At 35.9% G+C, this 22,584-nt stretch overlaps 1 protein-coding gene across 2 annotated transcripts in view; it reads right to left on the bottom strand.

Annotated features, from left to right (window-relative positions):
- The window catches only part of EXOC6 (exocyst complex component 6), a 173,071-nt gene that overhangs the window by 19,997 nt on the left and 130,490 nt on the right, over positions 1-22,584 (bottom strand). For both annotated transcript variants that reach the window (XM_045854451.1, XM_045854452.1), the window contains one exon: positions 15,115-15,188. In XM_045854451.1, the coding sequence (XP_045710407.1) occupies positions 15,115-15,188 (74 nt within the window). The remainder of the gene's footprint in view (positions 1-15,114; positions 15,189-22,584) is intronic.

Below are 22,584 nucleotides of genomic sequence, written 5' to 3'. Positions count from 1 at the left end.
AGGAGTGCAGTAAGAAAGTGCAAAGAGTAGGGAGAAAGTACTTAACTTCATTGGGGAATCGGATTATTTTAATCTTCTAGAATGAGGGATAATGCACGGCTGCGAAGGCTCAGGAAGAAGGCTGCCAGGAGGTTTTTGTAAGGACAGAGAAGCCTCTGGGAGAATGTGGGCTACCTCTAGCTGTCTGCAGCAGCAGCAAGGGCCCTGCTTAAGGGGAGAGCTCCTAAGGGGTTTGGTGAGATTTTGTGAAGTCCTGTCCAATTCTCAAGTCTTAGGGTTTCAGGACCATGAATGTCACAGAGTCACAGGCTGAAGGTAATTGAAAGATGATTTGACATTTAAGAAAACACAAAGAGTTAAAGGGGAAAAAAACTATAAGTTGTAAAACACTCTAAAGACTAACCTGTCATTAACATTAAGTAGTAAGATTGTACTGTATACCTAAGAGGGAGTTCAAGCAAAAATACTATAAATGTTTCATTTTCAAATCAAATAATCCCTTGAGCAATTTCATCCATTTGATACATATTAGTAAAAGTTTTCATAACTATATATCCATGTGGATCTTAAGAGGTCATTATTGACCTAAAAGACACTAATCTAAATTTCTTTTTATATATGGTATGTATGGCAGAATGCATCCCTTCTAAGTGCTAGCTGAATATCAGCAGTGTTTAGGTCTCCAAGCCACCCAGATTTGAGGATGAGTGCCTTTGTGGGCCACTGAGAACTTCCTCAAGTTTGGAGTATGCACATATACCTAGTTTACCTAGTTTATTGGGTATGTTTGTTTTTATTTTCCATCCAAGTTATGAGTCCTTCAGGGGCAGGGTAATAACTCTTACTTCTCCCTTAGGGTACTCAATAAAAGCTTGTTGAACTGAATGAAATTATATTACACAGAACACTTTGAGAAGCAAAACTTGAAGGATTGTGTCTTTTCTGCAACAAAACATAGCCACAAAGGAAAAGCAGAGATTAATGTCCAAGAGAAAGCCTTTAATTTATACCACTGGAAAAGCTCTGTATAAATATAATGTGAGGCTGTGAGTCTTTCACACAAAGATGGCCCACAGGGGATCCTCAGTAACCTACTCTTAACTCTTCTTTATCTCTATTTCAGACCATCAGTTGTACTGGTGTATGACTTGAACAACTCATTCCAGAGCCATGCGGGCTTGTCTGTACTTATAAAAGAAGAAACTGAGTTTCAGAGAGATTAAGTATCTTAATAAGACATATTCCATATGTGCCCAAATGCACACTTACATGAATCATTTTTCCTATAAATCTGTTAATTTAGTTTATTGTCATATTGCTAACATAAGCACTTTTACATCTTTGATTTTTTTGTTTGTTTCAAATAGTGAGCATTCAATGTCAATTTCCTCATTTGATAATTATATTTAGATTAAAAAATTACCATGGGGGAGCTGGGTGAAGTGTGCATAGGACCTCTCAACTGTATTTGCGACATCTTTTGAGTCTCTACTTTTTATTACTTAATAACAAAAAAATTAATTGTGAGGATACAGTGTTTTTGTAATTATTATGGTGTTCATTTGTTTTTCTGATTTTCAAAACTAATTTTAAGGGTAATTTTCCAAACTACAAAACAGCACTAACTTTTTTAAACCTTCACTTATTCCTTCACTAACACTTTTCCTGTCTTTATATAAATAAAAATTTCTGACCAGTATCATGTTCCATCTCTCTGAGAGCTTCTTTTTAACATTTACTGGTGATAAAACAAATTCTCTCAATTTTTCTAGTCTGAGTGTGATGGATTAAATTGTGTCCCTCCAATTCACATTTTGGAGCCCTAACTGCCAATGTGACTGTATTTGGAGGTAGGTCCTCTCTAACCTTTACTTTAAAAATAATCACAAAAATCTTAGCTCAAAATTTATATCAATAACTGAAAGTATGAGCATAAATCACATACATAGTTAAGCATAAAAATTTTAAAGTACCAGAATTATTTTGTTCCAGGACACTGGGACAAAAAAGGACAAAAAGGCAAAAGTCACTTAGGTTCAGACTAATCCTTTATAATCTAAGTTCTCCCAAAGGGCTGCATACTTTTCTAGTATCTGGACCTTAAGGTAAACTTTGTGAGGTGTCTGGTCTTGTTATAGTCAGGAATAAACCCAAATACATCTTCATTTAATTCTTTGGCACTTCAAATGAATGTAAGATTGTCTAAGGGAAAAATGCTTGCTGGAGGAGCTGTGTGAACAAGCTTGTTGTCCTGCTTCTGTATCTAGTCAAGCATTCAGATACTACAACTTTGGCAAATCCCATTAATACTTTAAGAAGTCAAAGACTTTAAAACTTCTAAAGAAATTTCCTGTGGAATAGTCACAGGGACAAGTTTAAGCAAGCAGAGTGTGTATACAACATAGTAACAAATATAATGCAAACAAAAGAAGATTTGTTTAATTATAGTGGAAATAATTGTTATTTAAAAGTGCCTTCTTCCTCATCATAAAAGAATAAACTGGACTAGTGGCAAAAGAATTGTATGTTATGATGCCTTAAGATTAGAAACAGAAGACAGAAATTTCAAAGTAAAGTCTTGGCAGACGCCCAGTCTCCACAGCAAGAATTACGGCCAAACAATTCCTTCATAACTTCCAAGGCTTGTTCATATCCCTCTAGGTAGAATCCAAAGTTGTTCATTTGGAGTCAAACACAAGTCTATATTTATCAGATTCCCTTGTATTTCTATGGTGAAGTACCTCTGAACTTCTTTCCTAAACTTTATAACTGTTTAGGGATATGGTAAAAGAAGGATTATCAGATAATGTATAAAGGGCAGAAGAAGTAGGTGAGGAGGGTAGGAAGAACAAGATGGGTGCCCAGAGTACTTTCCTTATCAAGCAACAATTTTGGAAGGAACTATGCTTCTCATAGTTCACCATGGCATAGACCTGGCAAACCAGCCTCGTCATCGCCCTGAGGAAGTATGGGAAGTGCAGGCATCTGGCAGCTGCTGCTGACTTAATCAATCAGTGACCTCTGCAATGCAAGCTTCACACATCCACTAATTTTAGCAATGGAGATTAAGCATGCTATGAAAACAATCTCTTTCAGAAGAAAACTATATAGTGTTTTGACTCACAGATTTCATTAAACGGTTAATATGTAGTTGAAATAGTTCGGGAGACAGTTTCCCAAGGTCACCACAGCAGTTACTGAGAAAAGTGGGACCACCCCACCCTGCTTCCTGATTTCCTCCCCAACAGCGTCTTCATCAACACACCATGTGGGTACTTCAGGGGCTTTCCCCCTATGCCCCTAATTTCTAACCTTTAGGCAAGATATGTTTCTAAATCTACGTAGTAGTCTTTATCTTTAACTTTATCCTTCACTGACTCCAACTAACCCATGTCTCAAAATGTCTGCCTCTTCTTTTATTGCCTATTGTTCAGTTCTGTTTCCCGAATGGCTATGGGAGGGGGGAAGGCACTCAATAAACATTTGCTAAATAAATGAGTAAATGAAAAAATAAATAAAAATCCATTCACACATAATTCTTTTTACTGCATGCAGTTTTAGGAGTCCACCAACAAATGTTTGATTTATTTACACACTGCTTGTTCCAAAGGGATTTTAAAGCAACTTATGGAAACATGCAAGATAAATACAACTTAATAACTGAGAAAAATTAGGGCCAAGAGAAAGTGAAGATGGGAGAGATGAGGTCAGTATACAAAACGCATGCCATCCTATACACCTGGGTTTTGGAGCTCCAAAATAAAGAAGACAATGTAATTGGTTAGACAACTCACAGTATTCTGGAGATAAAAAACAAGTTAGTATTTTTCGGGATAAATTCAACTATTTCTATTATCAAAAACAGAAACTTAGGGGTCTACATGAAGAAGTCACTGTGAAATATGGTGACCCACATCATCGCTAATTAATAGCAATCAATCATCTCTAGCTTAGATTACCAAAATAATCATCTAACTGTTCTTCCTGATTATAATTTTGTCCCTTTTCAATCTATTCTTAGAACAGCCACAACAATCGTTTAAAAAAGAAAACCAGAGCATAATACTAACCTGCTTAAAACACTGGAATGCTAAATTCCTTAACAAGGTCATACATGACTTGGCTCTAATAATCTTCCCAGTTTCATTTGTACCTCTCTTTCCCTTGCTCACTACCTTATAGCCACACTCTTAGTGCTTTTCTCTTCCTTGAAAGCACCATAGGCCTTTGACTTGCTCTTCCCTCTGCCAGGAATGCAATTTCCCCATCTTTCAATTTCATGCAGATATGTACTCAAATGTTGCCTCCTTAACGAGGTTTTCCTTGACAGCCCAATCTGACCTGGTCCACCTCAACCCCAGTCACTATCACATTAACCTGCTTTATTTTTCTCATAGGATCTAAAGCTATTTGAAATGACCACTATTTGTTGTGGATCTCCCTCCAACAAAATGGGATATGAGAGCAGGATCTTGCCTATCTTTGCTCACCACTGCATCCTTAGCACTTAGAGCAGTTCTCAGAGCAGGTGACCAAATATTGCTCAAGTAAATGAAGAAATATCTGAAAATGGGGCAGCTCTTGCTGATCTGGCTTAATCTGGACAGCCTCTGGCTTTCCTAGAATAGTGGTGGTTAGATTAACTGTTGTTACATATGCCACAGAGGATGCCTCTGAGAATCTGTCGAAATCATTGGATTCTCTTCTCAGAAAAATAGACACACAAGCAAAATTTTGCATAAATCTCTTGAAACCAACCCACAGTCCTCAGGTTACCCCTGATATAAAGGCACATGAGAACATTTGTGTAATGCAACCTATGTTATAACCAATTCCTGTCCATAGAGTTAAAGGCTGAGGGGGGGAAATTTTTTAAAAAGCTGCAAATCACTCCCACAGATTTTACTACAAGGTGGAAGACTATAAAAGTGGTCAAATGAATAGTAGCCATGGCTAAAAAGGTGCTTAGTCTCTTCGTGTAGCATACTGTATTAAGAAGTCCAGACTTGGAATTTTTCATGAAAGAAAATGGCACATATGTTGAGTTGATGTTGACATACATGGTATGAAAACAGATCTGAGTAGCAGTAGATTTATGGGTTGCCTCTTTACGAAATGGCGAATACTCACAATACTCTTGTTCTAACTGAATGAGGCTGTACTCGGTCAGGATATGAATCAAGCAAGTCAAGTTCTAGAAACTGATAGAGAAAAAAAAAAACCGAAAAGGACTAGCTTAATATTTAGAACAGTCCCTGAACTCTTCTGGAGGCAGAGACTCCTCCCTGGGTACCAGTAATAACAAGATGCATGTGCAGGGTTACAAAATAACTTTAAAAATGTATTCTTTGAGTTCTGTCCAAAGAAGTGATGGCAGAAAAAAGAATATATTTAGGTGTAAAACTCCTCCCTTGCTTGTTAGGGTGGACCTGGTGTCAGGCAAAAGAGGCCAACTGAACAAAGTCGCTTTTGTTCTCCTACCCCTTCTCTTTTTTGTATCTGTAGATGCTCACCACTAAGTTACTGTGTAAAGTAAACCATCTAGGCAAAAATTTTTTGTAAGTTCCAAAGGACTTAGAATTTTTTCATCACATTTTTAGTACCATTAAATAGTAAGAGCCATTATTTTCTTTGTTTAGTTTTGTTTTAAGGTTCTTATTTTGGTATTAGGGGTTTTTTTTCCTTAAGGTGCAATTATCTTGAAAAAAGTCACTTCAACTGTATTTCTTTTTTAACGCTAGGAGACATTCTTTACAATACACAGAGAATACAGAATTTACCTTGATCATTTTATCAAAATCTCTCCCTTTCAAACTTTCCCCATCTCATTTACAGTGTATTAGGTAAGGGGGAAAAAGTAGCAAATATATTCTTTGTTTCTCTCAAAGTATGCATACTGTGGCTCAATAACAATGGCCTTGATGATTCACTAAGGAATCTGACAACTGTTAGGATTTGAACTTCACATAAGCTGGTATTTTAATTTCCCCACTTAAATCTTCTCATTCTTCACAAGCAATCCTGTGTTACTGTTTCATGCTTCTTAAAAACAAGTTATTCTGTCTGACTGACTGACTGGTTCACTGCATCTAAGCAGCATTAATCTTCTAGTAATTATCATCTTTCACAAAGTCATCCGAATGTGTTTTTCAAAAAAAGGAAGTTCAACAAACTATTTTTGAAAACTTAACTACTGTTTTTCATCATTTTGTATCACTTGCATTTTCATATTTAAATTTCACCTATCTACAGAAAGGCTTATCTATTTTCTGTCATAGCCTTGTTTTAACCAGAACGGTTCTAGGAATCCACACATTAATGTAATGCGGTAGTGGTCCAGCTGCTTCAGTGTTTTCAAACCGTGTGCCACATGACACTGCTTTGCAAACCAGTAAGAGATTTTCATTTGTGAAAAGTAGCCCACACTTGAACAGGTTTAAGGGGGAAGAGATACACCTTTACTCTAGGACTTCTCATAGCATTTAATGTGCTAATGAAATAGTGAATTTACAACAGGGACACAATATGTAGGATTTCCTTAACTTATTTGACTACAATTTACTTTCATCAGGACTTACCTTCCAAACAACAGTGGTTTAGGAAATGCTGCTTTAAGTTCTGCTTTATATTCAGTCCTTGTTGATCATTAAAGTGTATACTACCTTTGTCTAAATTCCTATAATCCCCCTGTCCAAACATTTATCTATCGATAAAATAAGAAGCAGTTGGTTTTGGAGCAATGACAACTTACAGCACTGTTTTAGTATCCATAATGATGGACAAGATAAATTAAGAAATGTTTATATTTGTTACACTTTTCACTTGAGAAGGCAGAAAAATATGTCATGTGCTTTTAGAAATACTGTCATCAAAAATAATTAAAATAGAAAGAAAAATTTATTGCCTTTAAAGAATGTTTGTTTACATGGAACATAAACTTAAATGGAATATCTCAATTCCTAATAAGGTGCTTATACACCAAAAAGTTTTAGTATAGCTAAAATATTTGCATTCACTCATTCAACATTTACTGGTTGTTTATTCTGTGCTAGGAACAGTGTTAAGCAATGGATGTGTGGCAGTGAACAAAAAATGGCATGAGTCTTGTCCTGATGGGCTTGTAGGATAGGTTTTGCTTCTATATTGCCTATATTGTTATGAATACTTACTCTATAAATACTTTATTTTTAAACATACCTTTGATGTGGTAAGAGTATAGTTAGGCTGGTATTAAAAAACATTAACCCCATGACTAATTTGTTAATAAGAGATAGCATGAACCATGAAACATAAGCGTACAGTTAACTGGAAGACAATGGAAACCACTTCAGTTTACATTAGAAGAACACACCATTTACATCTTACAGTTTTGTCTTTTTTTTTTTAAAGATCATGGCTTGTTTTTTTATTTTAAATAAAGAGATTTTATTTATTTATTTTTTTAGAGAGGGAAGGGAGGGAGAAAAAGAGAGAGAGAGAAACATCAATGTGCAGTTGCTGGGGGCCGTGGCCTGCAATGCAGGCATGAGCCCTGACTGGGAATCGAACCTAATGCTTTGGTTGGCAGCCCGCGCTCAATCCACTGAGCTACACCAGCCAGAGCTACAGTTTTGTCTTTTACAATTATTTTACATTAAAATGCTATGAGATTCAATTAATTTCAATGAATAATTCTGGATCAACTGGACAACCATACAAAACGATGAATCTTGAACCTTACACCCCACACTATGTACAAAAATCAATTGCAGATGAATTATAAACCTAAGTGTGAATGGTAAAACAAGGAAACTTTTAGAAGAAAACACAGAAAAATATTTTTATAATTTTAGAGGTAGGCAAAGACTTCTTAAACAGGATATTAAAAAGAACTATAAAAGGAAAGTATGATAAACTAGATTTCATTAAAATTACTAACTTCTGTTCATTAAAAGTCACCACTAAGAGTGAACAGACAAGCCACAGAGAGAGGCATATTTGCAATGCATATATTTAACAAAGGACCCATTCAGAATATACAAAGAACTTACAGATCAGTAAGACGTCGACAATCCAATAGAAAAAAATGGCAAAAATACTTGAACAGGTTATTCACAAAAGAGAATATTCAAATGGACAATAAATATGTAAAACGGAGTTCAATTTTATAAGTCATCAAGAAATATCAGATTAAAACCACAATGTAAAACTATCATATAGTTTTGCCACTGGAATGGCTAAAGAGGAAGAGACTCATAGTATCAAATGATGGCAAGGATGTAGTGCAACAAGAATTCTCCTAAACTGCTAACTAAAGCATAAGCTGGCACTCTTGCTTTGGAAAACTGCCTCACAGTCTCCATTAAAACTGATCACATACATACCACCCCCTGACTCAGCAGTTCTATTTGTAAGTAAACACCTCAACAGAAATGTTGAGTATATGTTCATCAATAGAATGTATAAATTATGGTTTATGTATGGAACGGCAAACTATACAGCAAAGGGAATGAATAAACCACAACTACATGTAACAACATGGATAAATTTCACACACAAAATATTAAATGGAAAAAGGCAGAATCAAAAAGTAGATATTGCATGATTTTATGTATACAAAGTTCAAAATCAGGCTAAATTTATCTGTGGTATTAGAAGTAATGACAGTGGTTATGCTTGAAGAGGGATGAGGGTAATTAATGACTGGAAAGAAATGAACTGGGGGTCATCCTCTTTTGAGGTACTTACTGGTCAAGTTTTTTTTCTTGATTTAGGTGTTAAAGAGGTGTATACAATTTGTGAAAAATCAGCAATGATACACTTATGATATGCCTGAATTTATGTTATATTTCAATAAAATATTTATTTGAAAAGTTTTATGAAAACACAAATTTATTTTACAAAATTCAAATTCTCTCTCAAATTAGTTTGCCTAAATCAAATACTTGAAGCCCTGGCCTTGTAGGTCAATTGCTCAGAGCATCGACCCAGATATGCCAAGGTTGCTGGTTTGGTTCCCGGTCAGGGCACATATAACAATCAACCAATGAATGCATAAATAAGTGGGACGACAAATACATTTCTCTCTCTCCCTGAAATCAATCAATAAAAATATAAAAAAATAAATAAATCAGCCCTGGCTGGCGTATCTCAATGGATTGAGCACGGGCTGCGAACCAAAGCATCACAGGTTCGATTCTCAGTCAGGGCACATGCCTGGGTTGCAGGCCACGGCCCCCACCAACCACACATTGATGTTTCTCTCTCTCTCTCTTTCTCCCTCCCTTCCCTCTCTAAAAATAAACAAATAAAATCTTTTAAAAAACAAACAAAAATAAATACATAAATCAAATACTTAAAACAGAACATAATTCTGGATGGGGGAAAGGAGAATTATAAGATAATTTTTATGACATAAGATTTTAATAGGAAAAAGAAAATGGTATAGTTGACTCATATCTAGTCTAGTAAGAACCACATAATACGGGTTTCTCTACAAAGGTATTAAGGCTGAGTTGACTAACTATTCCCAGATTTTTAAAAGGCTCTTCATATGACAAGGTTATCTGATCCCTCACTAGTGTTGTAATTCTCTTACGTGCTCCCCAATTTGTGTGTGTCCATATCAAGTAATACTTGAGACACAATTCACAGTGGTCAAACCCAAATATCACACTTTCATTAAATTCTGAGCACAATGTTAGTACATTTGGAGGTTAACAAAAACTACTAGACTTTTTTCATATTATAAGTCAGACTTCCTACAGCCTGTTATTTTTTTTAATGTAATTTTAAGGAGTTAAATATAGCACTTAATATCTTCCTTGCTAAATTTCACTCTATTGGCTTTGGGTTATCATTCAAGCGTACTGAGCGCACTTTGATTCTGTGTTCCGTCGTCTTAGGTAACGTTCCCAGCTTTCTGTAATGTAGCATATCATTCATATTCTTCTATGTATTTATCTGAGTCATTGTTTAAAACATTTGTTGATCCCAAACTGTCAAATACAGACATCTAGAGGGTGCTGCCAGAGCCCTGAGCAGCATTTCACAAAGTCTGTTTCATGTAATACAACCCAAGATGAGTGGGGAAAGTGTTCTGCAATGACGACTTTGGGAAATGCTGGGTTACTGCAAACTTGCTTAGCCCTTACAATTCTAATGTACATAGTAAGTCCCTAAGAGGGAATTAGAGTGTAAAGTGTTTCCCAAACTTATCTTACTTGGAACCTTAAAAAATTTTTTTTTCTCATCTTGAGAAATCAGTATTTCTGGAAAAACACTTTGGAAAACACTGCTCTAGGGTGATAACAGTACATTAATCAATATTTTCTGGATAAGAGATTATCTTATTAGCTTTAAGTTCACGTAACTGCACTATTATCCAACCACTTAACCTTCTTCATACTGTCTAAATGATTATCAAGATATTGTCAAATGCAGCAATAATATATTTTACCAGTCTAACTTATCACAAAGTGAAACAGGACCAGGTAAAGAGGATTTAGTATTAAGATTAGTAAACCCTGGATGCTCAATTTACTGTGAGAATTATACTCAATAAGAAGCTATGAAAATGAGAGATATATGGTATTGTTAAAGTTTCCCATTAGACTGGCTACATTTAAAAACAAATTTTGGTGATTAGAAACTAATTTTTAGTTACCTGGATAACTCAGTTATAAGGGATACCTCATTTTCCATAATATTTAGTGAAATATTTCTACTTGTTAAGAATGAGTTATAAAAAATTATCACTAAATACTATGTATTATATAGAGTCTTATAAAATAAATTTTAAATGTCAAAGTTTTCATACATTGTCAAGGGAATTTTACATATTCATCTGAAATCCATTTGCAAGACTATGTTTAACAAATACAGTTTCACAGATAAGCAAACAGACACATATAAGTATATCAAAGTCATTCATCATTTAGTGACTTAATTTCAGAACTGGGGGTAGGAGGATGGTAGGCTTTACTTGTAAAAAGTTTACACACACTCATCATGTTCAAATAGCACATAGAAAATTGACTGAGGCAGTACACTCACATAACACAGTACCAGTACTGCCAATCCTTCACATTGTCTTTTGGGGCAGTAAGCCTTAAGATATTGTTGAGATAACTGGCTTCCATTAGCAAGCATGTGATTGGCAGGATGATAAAGTCTTTTCACTCACAGGTCAGCTATTTCCTTTTCTTTAGAAGAGGGCAATTTTGATGATCCATCTTTTAGCTACAGTCTCTCATTGAATCCCAATTCTCTTGCCTTCAGCTTTGATATGGTTCTAACTTTCCTCTTGTATCAGCTCATACTTGTCATCAACTCCTCTATTCAGAACAGCAAATATCAGGAGTTTGACCTCAGGGCAAAGTCCGGGTGGGCAGGTAAAATTTGACCACTGGACCTACTTCCTAATCTTTCATACCCAGCAATTCGTGAAGCAGTATCAAATTCAAACTAAAAAACAGAAGCATGACCCCTTATAAGTACTATGAAAAGGGCTCTTTTGCCTTTCTAAGTATACTTGAAAAGAACTGTCAGCCACCCTATTAAGACAGAAATGGATCACAGACTAGAAAAAAAGAAGGAGAAGTGTAGAAACTCAACTGAAATGTAAATAAAAGTGTTAACACCCTCTTTATGTTTGGTGATAAACTACTTTATATAAAAGTGTTAAAACAATATGCTATGAAATATCATTATAAAGTTAGGAACATAACACCATTGAAACTTTAAGGCATCCTTATTTAAATAATCACTGACATCTGATACAAAAAGCTTGTATCACTTCATATGAGACTTTAGTTTTCAAGACTAATTTTATTTTTGGTCATTCCCCATACTTGGCCTTTCACCACTTAACTGTTTATAAAATAATTTGAAAAACAAATATAGGTGAAACATTACTATCCTTTATCAAGTTATTAAATCCAGACCTCTGAAATCATGAAATTCAAGTTATGTGACAGTGGTCTAGCAGCTAAAGATAAGAATTAACTGCAACTTTTGTTTTAGAATACAAAAGATTAAGAATAGAGTACGGTTACACTTTAACATTCATAGTCAGAGAAAATGATCTTAAGCCCCTCTTAAAACTAAAAAAATTAACACAAAAAATTAGGTCATCAAAATTGTCTAGCCACTACTCACTTTCAATGTATATTAACTACCATACTTTATCATTATGTTTTATATAAAATAGCTACATAAATCTTTTTTATATTTTACTTTTTGGAAGGGGGAATGGAGGGAGAAAGAGAGGGAGAGAACCATCAATGTGTGGTTGCCTCTCTCATGCCCCCTTCTGGGGACCTGGCCTGCAACCCAGGCAATGTGCCCTAGACTGGGAATTGAACCGGTGACCTGTGGGTTCGCAAGCCAGCACTCAATCCACTGAGCCACACCAGCCAGGGCCATTTCTATACAGATCTTTTAACAGTTCTACATGTGTTATGATAGATTTCAGAATTCTAAATATTTCATAATAGATTTTTTTATTCACTTAAAAGTCTCTTAAAGAAATTACATTGATGAGGAAAAGTCAACCAGGACTTAATGCCTCTAAGTGCACACACTTGAAAAGTAAATTCAACCAAAAAGACTTGAGATGTTTATTAATATTTATAAGTGTGGCTTAATAACAATTCCCTAGTGAGCTATATGCATGTAAAGAGGCCTTAACTGTCAAATGATGACAGTCTTTGAAGGAAGAAAGTACTTGGGATCAGAGTTTTAATCTGCATTAAACCAACCACTTATCTGGACAAATCAAGGAAACAGAATCCTCATCAACAGTTTCATAAATTATGTGGTGTTATTCATAATCCTACAGTGAGATTACAGAGTAGTTAACACCATACAAAGTCATACAAAACTGAGAAAATATCACATATAAATTTATTGTCAAATTTTCTTTTTTTTAAATACATTTTTTAAAAAGATTTTATTTTTATTTTTAGAGAGGGGAAGAGAGGGAGGAGGAGGAGAGAGAGAAATATCAATGAGTAGTTGCCTCTCGACGGCCCCCCACTGGGCACCTGGCCTGAAACCCAGGCGTGTGCCCTGACTGGGAATGGAACCGACGACCCTTTGGTTCGCAGGCCGGCACTCAATCCACTGGGCCACACCAGCCAGGGCTAAATGTCAAATTTCTGTGAACGCATTATTTGTATGTAATGGGAGCGATTTTCAAGTCACATATTCTTTGGATTAGAGAACACTTCATATTATTGCAATAGGGAAACTTACCCCAGTAAGTGGCCATAACCTCACTGGGAAGTGAATATACAATGAAACCTATTTCCAACTTGCAAAAGGACTCAGTTTTCTATATTAGATCATCTTGTTCAGGGTAATAAGACTGTAAGAGAGAGAATACCTTCTAAAGGAAATGGATCTACCTTCAATAGAAATAACATTCTGGTAAACTGGAGTGGAAATTCAGAGTCTATCTTTTTCATTTTCTACTATCTTCCCCCATTTAGTGAGGCGAATCATCCAGAGATCTGGGCCATTCATAAGTGTTCCTTGTTTGGCATCACAGGTGCATGAACACTGCTTGCCAACAAAAATAAATATGAATAAATTTTTTAAGTTCAGTGTTTTACAAACACAATTGAGAGACAGGAATGGCTTTTTCAGTTTCCTTCTAAATCAGACTTGAGGCTATATACCATTTATTTCTATATGACTCACTGTCTCATAAATATTCCTAACCAGCCCTGGCTGGTGTGGCTCAGCAGGTTGAGCACCAGACTGAGAACCAAAGGGTTGCTGGTTCTATTCCCAGTCAGGGCACATGCCTGGGTTGTAGGCCAGGTCCCTGGTTGGTGGCTTGTGCAAGGCAACCAGTCGATGTTTCTCTCCCTCTTGCCCCCTTCCCATCTCTCTAAAAATAAATAAATAAAACCTTAAAATAAATAAATAAATAAATAAAAATATTCCTGACCAAATCGTGGGTGTTTTGCTTGTCTAAAGGATTTTAAAGCTCTATAAGGATGAAACTATTTCTTATATTACCTTTCTGTCTATTCCAACCACACCTCCCCTCTCTAAATAATCAGAACATGGTAGCTCATAAATATCTGCTGAACACTAGTTTGGAATTAGAGCAAAAAGAGCTCTACTCTCAAACATTCCCTCAGTTCAGAGCTCCTTAACTGCTCAAATGGGCCCTCCTCTAAACATCACTGTGGTGAAGTCTATTCATACCAGTGGTGGAGCCTCATCTCCAGTCATCTCTACTCCCCAGAGGAGATGGGACCATAAGTAGACCACAGTGTCTTTGTTTTAATTCCATCTCCACTTGGTTCTTCTTGCCAAGGGCGGCAGTCACTCCTGTTGTCAACTCTAGCACTCCTGAGCCCTCTCACTTGGACCCACCCCTCCTCCACACTCTTGTGCCTCCCAGCTTTATTAAGCTCCTTAATCCTAGGATTAAGAAAGAGAAAGAAAAAGGTGGAGGGGAAAGAAAGAAGAAAGGAATAAGAAGAAAAACTATGGAGGAGATGGAAAAAAAGGTAACAGGAGGAAAATAAAGAAAATGACAATAGGGTAGAGGTGTTAAAGAGTAGTAAAATGAATAGGAGAGATTTAAAAATTATCATATTTGTTACCACACTATGAATTATGCCCTAGAAAAGAATTATATAAATGTATAATTACCTTTTTAGTTTTATCCTTTCTGAAGGCATATAGAAAATTTATGAAAATAGCATTCTTTACCACTGACAAAATTTTAAGCAAGAGGCTCCTTTGTAGTTTGTAACAATTTACATTTATGTAACTTGGGTTCTGACACTAATGTTCTACACCACCAATTTTCATACATGACCATGAAATCATTAAGAAATAACTTAAAATTCAAATGTCATTAAATCAAAGTAGAAAGTCATTATTTAGTCATGTGCCTAGCAGATAATAATTACATTAAATATTCACCAATGAGAATGCTCCTTGAAGCAGAGGCACTGAATGAATTTTCAGAAAGAAAGGCTAAATATGTAGTTATCAAAGAGGCACTTTTCTCAAGACAGGTTGTTTCAAGGCAAACAAGCATTCCTGTAGCATTTTTTAAAAGGCAAGGGGTAGAAGGCAATAAATGCGAAGTACATTATTACATCTTACTTGTCTGAGGTCAATGAATGCTAGCTGCAGGGTCTCTCCTTGGAATCCTGGCACAGGTTCAGAGCTGGCAAACACTGTTAAAAAAAAAGAAGAAGAAGGAAAACAAGATTACAAAATATACAAGGGTCTAACCACTAAATTAATTTCTACTCATTACAAATGTATTATAATATTTACACGTAACCATTTCAAATGAAGACTATTTATAACCCTCAATTTCCACTACTAAGAACGTTCTCCACACCCATTACCACAAATATTTTAATAATTTTAAACTTCTAATCTGCCATTTAATCACTATAATCCTTAATTACAATAAATTTAGAATGGTTATCCTACACGAAGTTCAAGGTAGTAATATACTTCAATCAAGAGAAGTTTTCTGACTCTTTTTAGCCTTAGGTGAACGATTATAGAAGCATTTTGAAACTACACCAATTCCATGGCTGTCAGCATATCTCAAAACGTCTGCTTTGTTACAGAATATGCTCTATAAAAATCCTACCTCTAACTAACAGCAGTAACAGGCAGACACGTAAGAAGTCAGCTTTATAGGCAGACAACAGGTAAAATGTTCTAAGTAGCAAAATGGGATGATGTAGGAATGTTTGTTCGGATCTGTTAATAATTCTTCCATAAAAGAACCATACTTTTTTTAAAATTAAAAGATATATCAACAAAAGATTAAAAACATATTTCAAAAGATTTTTTCAACATTTTTTGTACCTAAAACATTGTAATACATAGCTTGTTTAGTTAACATGAAGACAAACCCAATGCTAATGCTTTTGAAGACAAAAGACTTGGCTCATAAAAAAGAGCCCATTATTTTACACTAACCTGCTCTGATAAGAACAGGAATGCCTGCGATCATTCTTCCTCCCCATCAATATCTGGGTTTTCTTAGAGAACATTACAGATTTTCCACTTGTGAACTGATCTGAGCCAATGTTTTAGAAACTATTTCAATTTTCAGCAATTTCATTCTTGGAATAATAAAAGTACTTCTTAAGTTTAGTGTATTCTATATAAAATACAGTTTAGAAAGGCTCAAAATCAACAATTAAAAATAAAAAGTATATAAAGCCTAGCACAGCTTAACTGGTCTGGCATTTATAAGGTATGAAGAATTCAGAATGTTTTTGTTGCTGTTATTTTTAAGATGATAAGTTTTACTCTCAGCATCAAAACTCTTTTTTTTATCTTAAGCATTTTTGATTAAATTTTAAAGTATAATATAATACTTCCCCCCTTTTTGGATTATACTAAATGATATTTGAACTTTTCTTAATTATCTGGATCACCATTAAAACCATTCTTACATGCACAAATATCAAATCACTCTATTGTGTACTTGAAATTAATATAATGAATGTAAAGGATACCTCAATTTTTTTAAAAGAAAACCTACAGAAAGTCAAAAAAAGAAAAAAATCTACTTTTTAATTCTTAGAATACATTTCCAGGACTGCTATGGTATTAAGAACTATTTTCTATTATTATTACATTAAATAGCTCAGAATGCTGCAATGTGTGAATTGTGTCTGGCTTAATTTTTTTTCTAACTCTTCTGCAGTTTTAACATAAATTCTTTCTCCTTGTTCTCTCACTCACCTCTTACTAGCATGCTATCTTTAATATTCTTGAGCTGCTAAGTGTCTAAAGAACAAGCAAATAAGCCTGAGCAAGAGCCCCTCCCACAAGCAGTGTGAATGGGTTTTACATATGCCTTTGAGTATATATATAGAGTGTACCTTTTCAGTGTGAATGACCTTTTGATTACTCAGAGGCAGACCACTTCCCCCACACCCCTCCTTCTTGGTTCTCTGCTAGGTTGTAGTTATGCCCATTAGGTAGGTGACTACTCACCTTTCTCAGGCCCTCTATTTCCAGAAAACTAAGATTTATTGAGCAAATCTAGACAAACTTTTCATTATTTAGTATAATTTATTCACATCACTGTTTTTTCATACAATGAAAAATGGCACAATCTCACAGTGTGGCAACCCCACTATCCCCTAACGTGTCCCAGATAACTGAGTTGCCTTTCTCTAGTACTATCAGATCTTAATGAAAAAAATAAGCAACATTATAATAGCCTATTAAAAGGAAAGGTGTCTTTTAATTTTTAAAAACCCTTTCTTAGGACCAGTCAGCACATTGTTGGCTTTTTTGGCCACCCTCCTAGGCTACTGTTTGCAAGTAAGAGTTAACCATGAATTTAGAACTTGGTTAGACCTGGTTTCTAACCAAGGCTGTAAATGTTAGCTTTGCTTCTACCATCACCACATATACATACACATGCATACAAAACTAAGGGCTTTTTATAACCCAAGGAGGCTTACTTTATATATGAGGCATAAAAATCAGCTCAATTTCAATTATATTTGCAATTACTAGCTACTTAATCTCCCAAAGTTTTTCTGCACTGAAAATAATGTGTCATTTTTCTTCTCCTTCAGTTCCTGTTTAAGATAGTATAGTTTAAGCCCCATTGCTTGGCATTACACCAAAGAGCTTAGTGTCAAAATTATAAGTGCCATAAACTTATGTAGCACTTTAAATTTACAAAGTACTTTCTCACACACTATCTGCTTTGATCATCACAATAATTTATTTTAGTGAACAGGGCATAAATTCTTGCAGCTAGAAGAGATATCCTCTTTGAAATACCTCCATCAGTCCTTTGAAGGCTCAGTTTAAAAGTTACCCAGTTCTGCCTGGGCTAGTGTGGCTCAGTGGACTGAGCACCAGCTTGTGAATGAGAAAGTCGGCAGTTTGAATCCCAGTCAGGGCACAGGCCTGAGTTGCAGGCCAGGTCCCCAGTTGGGGGCATGTGAGAGGCAACTGACTGATATATCTCTAGCACATCAGATATCTTCCTCCCTTTCTTTCTCTGTTCCTTCCCCTCTCTCTAAAATAAATAAATAAATAAAATCTTAAAAAGTTATCCAGTTCTTCATTTTATAGCATAGAACAATAAATGTGAGGTGACTTGCCCAGGATCACATAGTTAATTCAGACCTCCTGGCTGACCCAGAATATGATTAAGTGTTCAGCCTCTCATCTTTTACCTCTCTCACAAAACCCTAACCAATATGGGAGTGAAACTCACTAGTTCATAGCTCTCAGGACTTTTTCTCAAAAAAAAAATTATTTTTTTTTAGAAACAGGAGGCAATTGAGCAGTCTGATAATCTGGCAAAGAGAACATTTGTAATTATATACAATTCAATTTATCAATGGCTTAATTTTTGTCCAATGCAGGCAACCAATTATGTTGTTTCTACCTTCAAAAATATCTTGAGTCTGAATCTGTCTCTACCATATTCAAACTATCATCATTTCTTCCTTGGATTACTAAAATACACTTCAGTCTTGTCCCCCTGTTTCTTGTGTGCCACCTCTCTGTCCACTTTTCCCAGTGTGCCTTATGGAAACATGTGGCCCTGGCTGGGGTATCTCAGTGCATTGAGCGTGGGCTGTGAACCAAAGTGTCACAGGTTTGATTCCCAGTCAGGGTACATGTCTGGGTTGCAGGCCATGACCCCCAGCAACTGCACATTGATGTTTCTCTCTCTCTCTCTCTCTCTCTCCCGTCCCTCTCTGAAAATAAATAAATAAAATTATTAAAAAAAAAAGAAAAGAAAATGTACATGTGATTTGTGTCGCTTCAGAGCTTAACATCTTTCAATGGTTCTCCATCGCTTTCACAACAAAGCAAGACAATTAAGATCCTTTATAACCCGGCCTTTGCGTATCTCCCGAGACTCATCTTTTACCACTTCCCTAGGGGCACCTTTTAATCTCTATACCAAACTACCTGCATCTCCTTACATATGTCACAGTCTCTTTCCACATTACCTTTGATACTTCTGCCTGGAACATCCTTCTGCTTCTTCTTTTCCATTGAATAACTCTTACTTATCCTTCCATTCAATCACTATATTCTATAGAAAACTTCTACTGCCCCGCAGAATGGGTTAGGTCCCTCCCCTGTGTTTACTGCAGCTTTCTGTGCACTGCCTAAATATACCACCCACTTTTTAAAAAAGATTTTATTTATTTATTTTTTAGACAGAGGTGGAGGGAAAAAGAAAGGGAGAGAAAGATCAATGTATGGTTGCCTCTCATATGCCCCCCAATCTGGGTGGGACCTGGCCCACAACCCAGGCATGTGCCCTGACTGGGAATTGAACCGGTGGCCGTGGGGTTTGCAGGCCAGTGCTCAATCCACTGAGCCACACCAGCCAGGGCCACAGTACCCGTTTTGACATCTTGTAATTGTTTATCTATCTGGGTCTTTGTACCAGACCATCAACTCTCCTAAGGTAAGGAATATATGAGGTTTGTCTAGAAAAAGTCCAGCCACTGTTAATATAATGTGAACAGTTTGTACAACATCAATGTAACTTGGCAGCCAAGGAGAGTGGACTGGAATGCACATGCATGAAGAATGACAACTTCACTGGATAGTCAGTGCGGGTGGTAGACACCATTGAGTGAGTATGTGTACTATGTGGCCATAGCATTCAAAATACCTAAGCAAGTAGAGCAATGAATCTGCATCAAATTTTGCATTAAGCTTGAACATTCCTCTGAGGAAATTATTTGGATGACTTAGAAGGCTTTTGGGGATGATGCAATGAGTGCAACGCAAATAAAAGTGTGGTACGAACGCTTCAAAGATGGTCGACAATCTGTTGAAAGTGACCGATGTTCTGGAAGGCCTGCAACAAGCAGAACACCTGAGAATGTTGAACGTGTACGGGCTGCAATCAACAAAGATCAGAGACTGACAGTGTGAGAATTAGAAGCTGATCTGGGGATTCCAAAAACTACTGTGTCCGAGATTTTGACGCAGGATCTTGGCAGGAAACATGTCATGGCAAAATTCACTCCACAGCTTCTACTGCCAGAGTAGAAGGAACACCATGCTGCAGTTGGTCTTCTGATAACAAATTTAAAAATCGTTTCCAGGCTTTCTAAAATTTTGGGCTTTTTGTTTGTTTCTTAAAAAGCTTATCTAAATTTTTGTGTTTTTTCTCTTAATGCCTCGAACTTGACAATTTCCTTTTCAAAAAGAAATTAATTCCATAGTATATTCATTTCCTCTTCTTTTCTGCTAGAATATGAAACTTCATAAATTATTTCAAGTTTAAAAATACTCTAATAAAAGAAAGACTAGAGAGGGAGGTGTCTGGTCTTACTTGGAAGGTCTTTTGGAACAAGAGGGTAAAACTTTGCTATATCACCCTAACTGGGAAGAATACATTTATATGAAAATGAAAACAAAACATAATATATATGTGTGAGCTGTGATTGTAATGATCAAAAAATGTCTTCTAAACTGGCAATCTATGAAGTTTAAGAGAATAAATAAAGAATATCTGTAGGCAAAAATATGAGGTATTTATATATATTAATATATGTTTATATATAATGAAAATTGTTATATATATAAAAAACAATTTTTGTTCCTGTAAAGTAGGAAAATAGGCCCTTCCTGCCCTCAGGAGCTATACTCAGATGTAGAGGAGAAAAAAAATTGCTAAGAAGTCAGACTGTGTACATACTTATCCTGGCATGAAAATACAAACTTTTCCTGCAATTAAATGCAGAGGGATAAGTCCTTGAACAATTTTATCCTAGGCAGATAGTTATCTTCCCTGTAAAGTAAAGAATATGTGTTATTTGGAAAACATCTACATGGGGTGAGAAGAATTGTCAGGGGGTGGAGAAAAGCAAAGAAAGAGTATCCATGGAGTCAAAAAAAGATTGACAAAAGATTGAAAGAAAGGGTGAGAAGGCTAAAGTCTCAATACTCTGATTGTGGATGACAAAGCAGGATCATATAAAATGAAATAATTTTATAACTAAATAAAGGACTGAATGTAAATGTCAAATAGTCTTCATAGTGAACAGATTTCTGATCATTTTCTTGCTAGATCTTAAGACTTAAAGCTGCTAGTTAGAACTCACATTTTGGCTCAGCAAAGAAAGTATCCTGTTTCCCCAGATGTGTCACTAGAATGGATGACTAAGAGCACCATCTAGTGGTTCTTCTGCTGGTGAAGAAGAACTTATGCCTGGAAATCAAGGGTCTTACAATTCTTAGCCCTTAGATGTATACACATTCTGTTACATGTGGTTGGCAGCAGTGGGATGCAAGCCCCTTGGACCAGTTGGCCCACCACATTCACACCCTACTTTTACATAAAGTGGTATCTAGTCCTCTCCCTTTCTTGGAGACAAACATGGGCAAAGTAGCCTCAATCTGGTGTCTTAAATGCCATTAAAAGCAGGAATAAATTCAGATAGCCAAAAAGTATAATACTAAAAGTAAGCACCCAACTTATTTTTTAAAATGACACTTAAATATTCTTCTTATATCATCCACACAATTTTCCCTGAATCCTTTCATTTTGGGGCATGGGTCTTTTTCAAGGCTAGCATCAGAGGCCTTCAGGTCACTGTCACACACACACAAAATTTATAAATAGGCTTCACCTTTTTTTTTTGGAAGTGGGTTAAGTCTTTATCCAAAAAATGATTAAAGACAAAGGTCATCACACCTAGAGATTCACCAATTCCTCAATAACTCACCCCTTAAACAGATGCCTGTTCTCTTTAATCTGGACCTTTTCTAGTGCCTAGAGACTTAAGATGTTAAGCTCTTAGGAGCTGGTACCTCATTTAAGTATTTCTGTAGAATGCATAAAAAAGTACATTCCAGACCTACTCTGAGTGCTTCAAATCTTTCTCATCCCCGATGCTTTGGAAATATTATACATTTTGTTAGTGATGTAAGAATTTCTGAGATACCTTTATAGGAGCTTAAGAGGACACTTTGATCTTTTCCTCAACACAGCTGCATTTGTAAGGAAGGTACCTATATTGTTGCCCAGTAGATAACAGGCTTTTAATGAATATAAAACAAAACACATACACGGATTCAGGACACCATCTTCATGCTGACCTTTGCAAATGCTCCTCCATCTAGGAAGTGATTTCTTTTGAATTCACACAAAATCTCTAATAGGATCAAAAGTTCGATGCAACTTTTGGAGGGGACTCTATTTGCCTTTCCAAAGTATGTGTTTCCCTGATGACAGCCTGACTTCTCCAACCACAGAGTTATCTATAGCATTATTATGGTTATGGTCAAGTTAACCAGAAGTCTCTACTTCATTCACACACAGACTCTACCTATCATTTTCAACCTCTACAACTTTTTATCTAAATTAGGTCTGCTACTTACACTTTCTCACAGCACCATATAATTTCGTAGAATTTAACAATTCAGCATTATATTTATCACTGCAGCTATTTAATGACTGCCTCCCCACTGGGCTTAAACAGAAAAGGTACTAAACACCAAGGACGTAGTATATATGAAGGAATTAACTAATGTATGATTCCAAAGACCCACACTCTCCTTTGCCTTAAATTTTGCTGTGTCTGTATCTTA

This window comes from Phyllostomus hastatus, unplaced genomic scaffold, assembly GCF_019186645.2.
Source record: "Phyllostomus hastatus isolate PE091 unplaced genomic scaffold, TTU_PhHast_1.1 phas_scaffold_1066, whole genome shotgun sequence".
In the NCBI taxonomy this organism is placed as follows: Eukaryota; Metazoa; Chordata; class Mammalia; order Chiroptera; family Phyllostomidae; genus Phyllostomus; species Phyllostomus hastatus.
The sequence above is the reverse complement of the archived record's forward strand: the minus strand, read 5'-3'. Positions and strand labels throughout refer to the sequence as shown.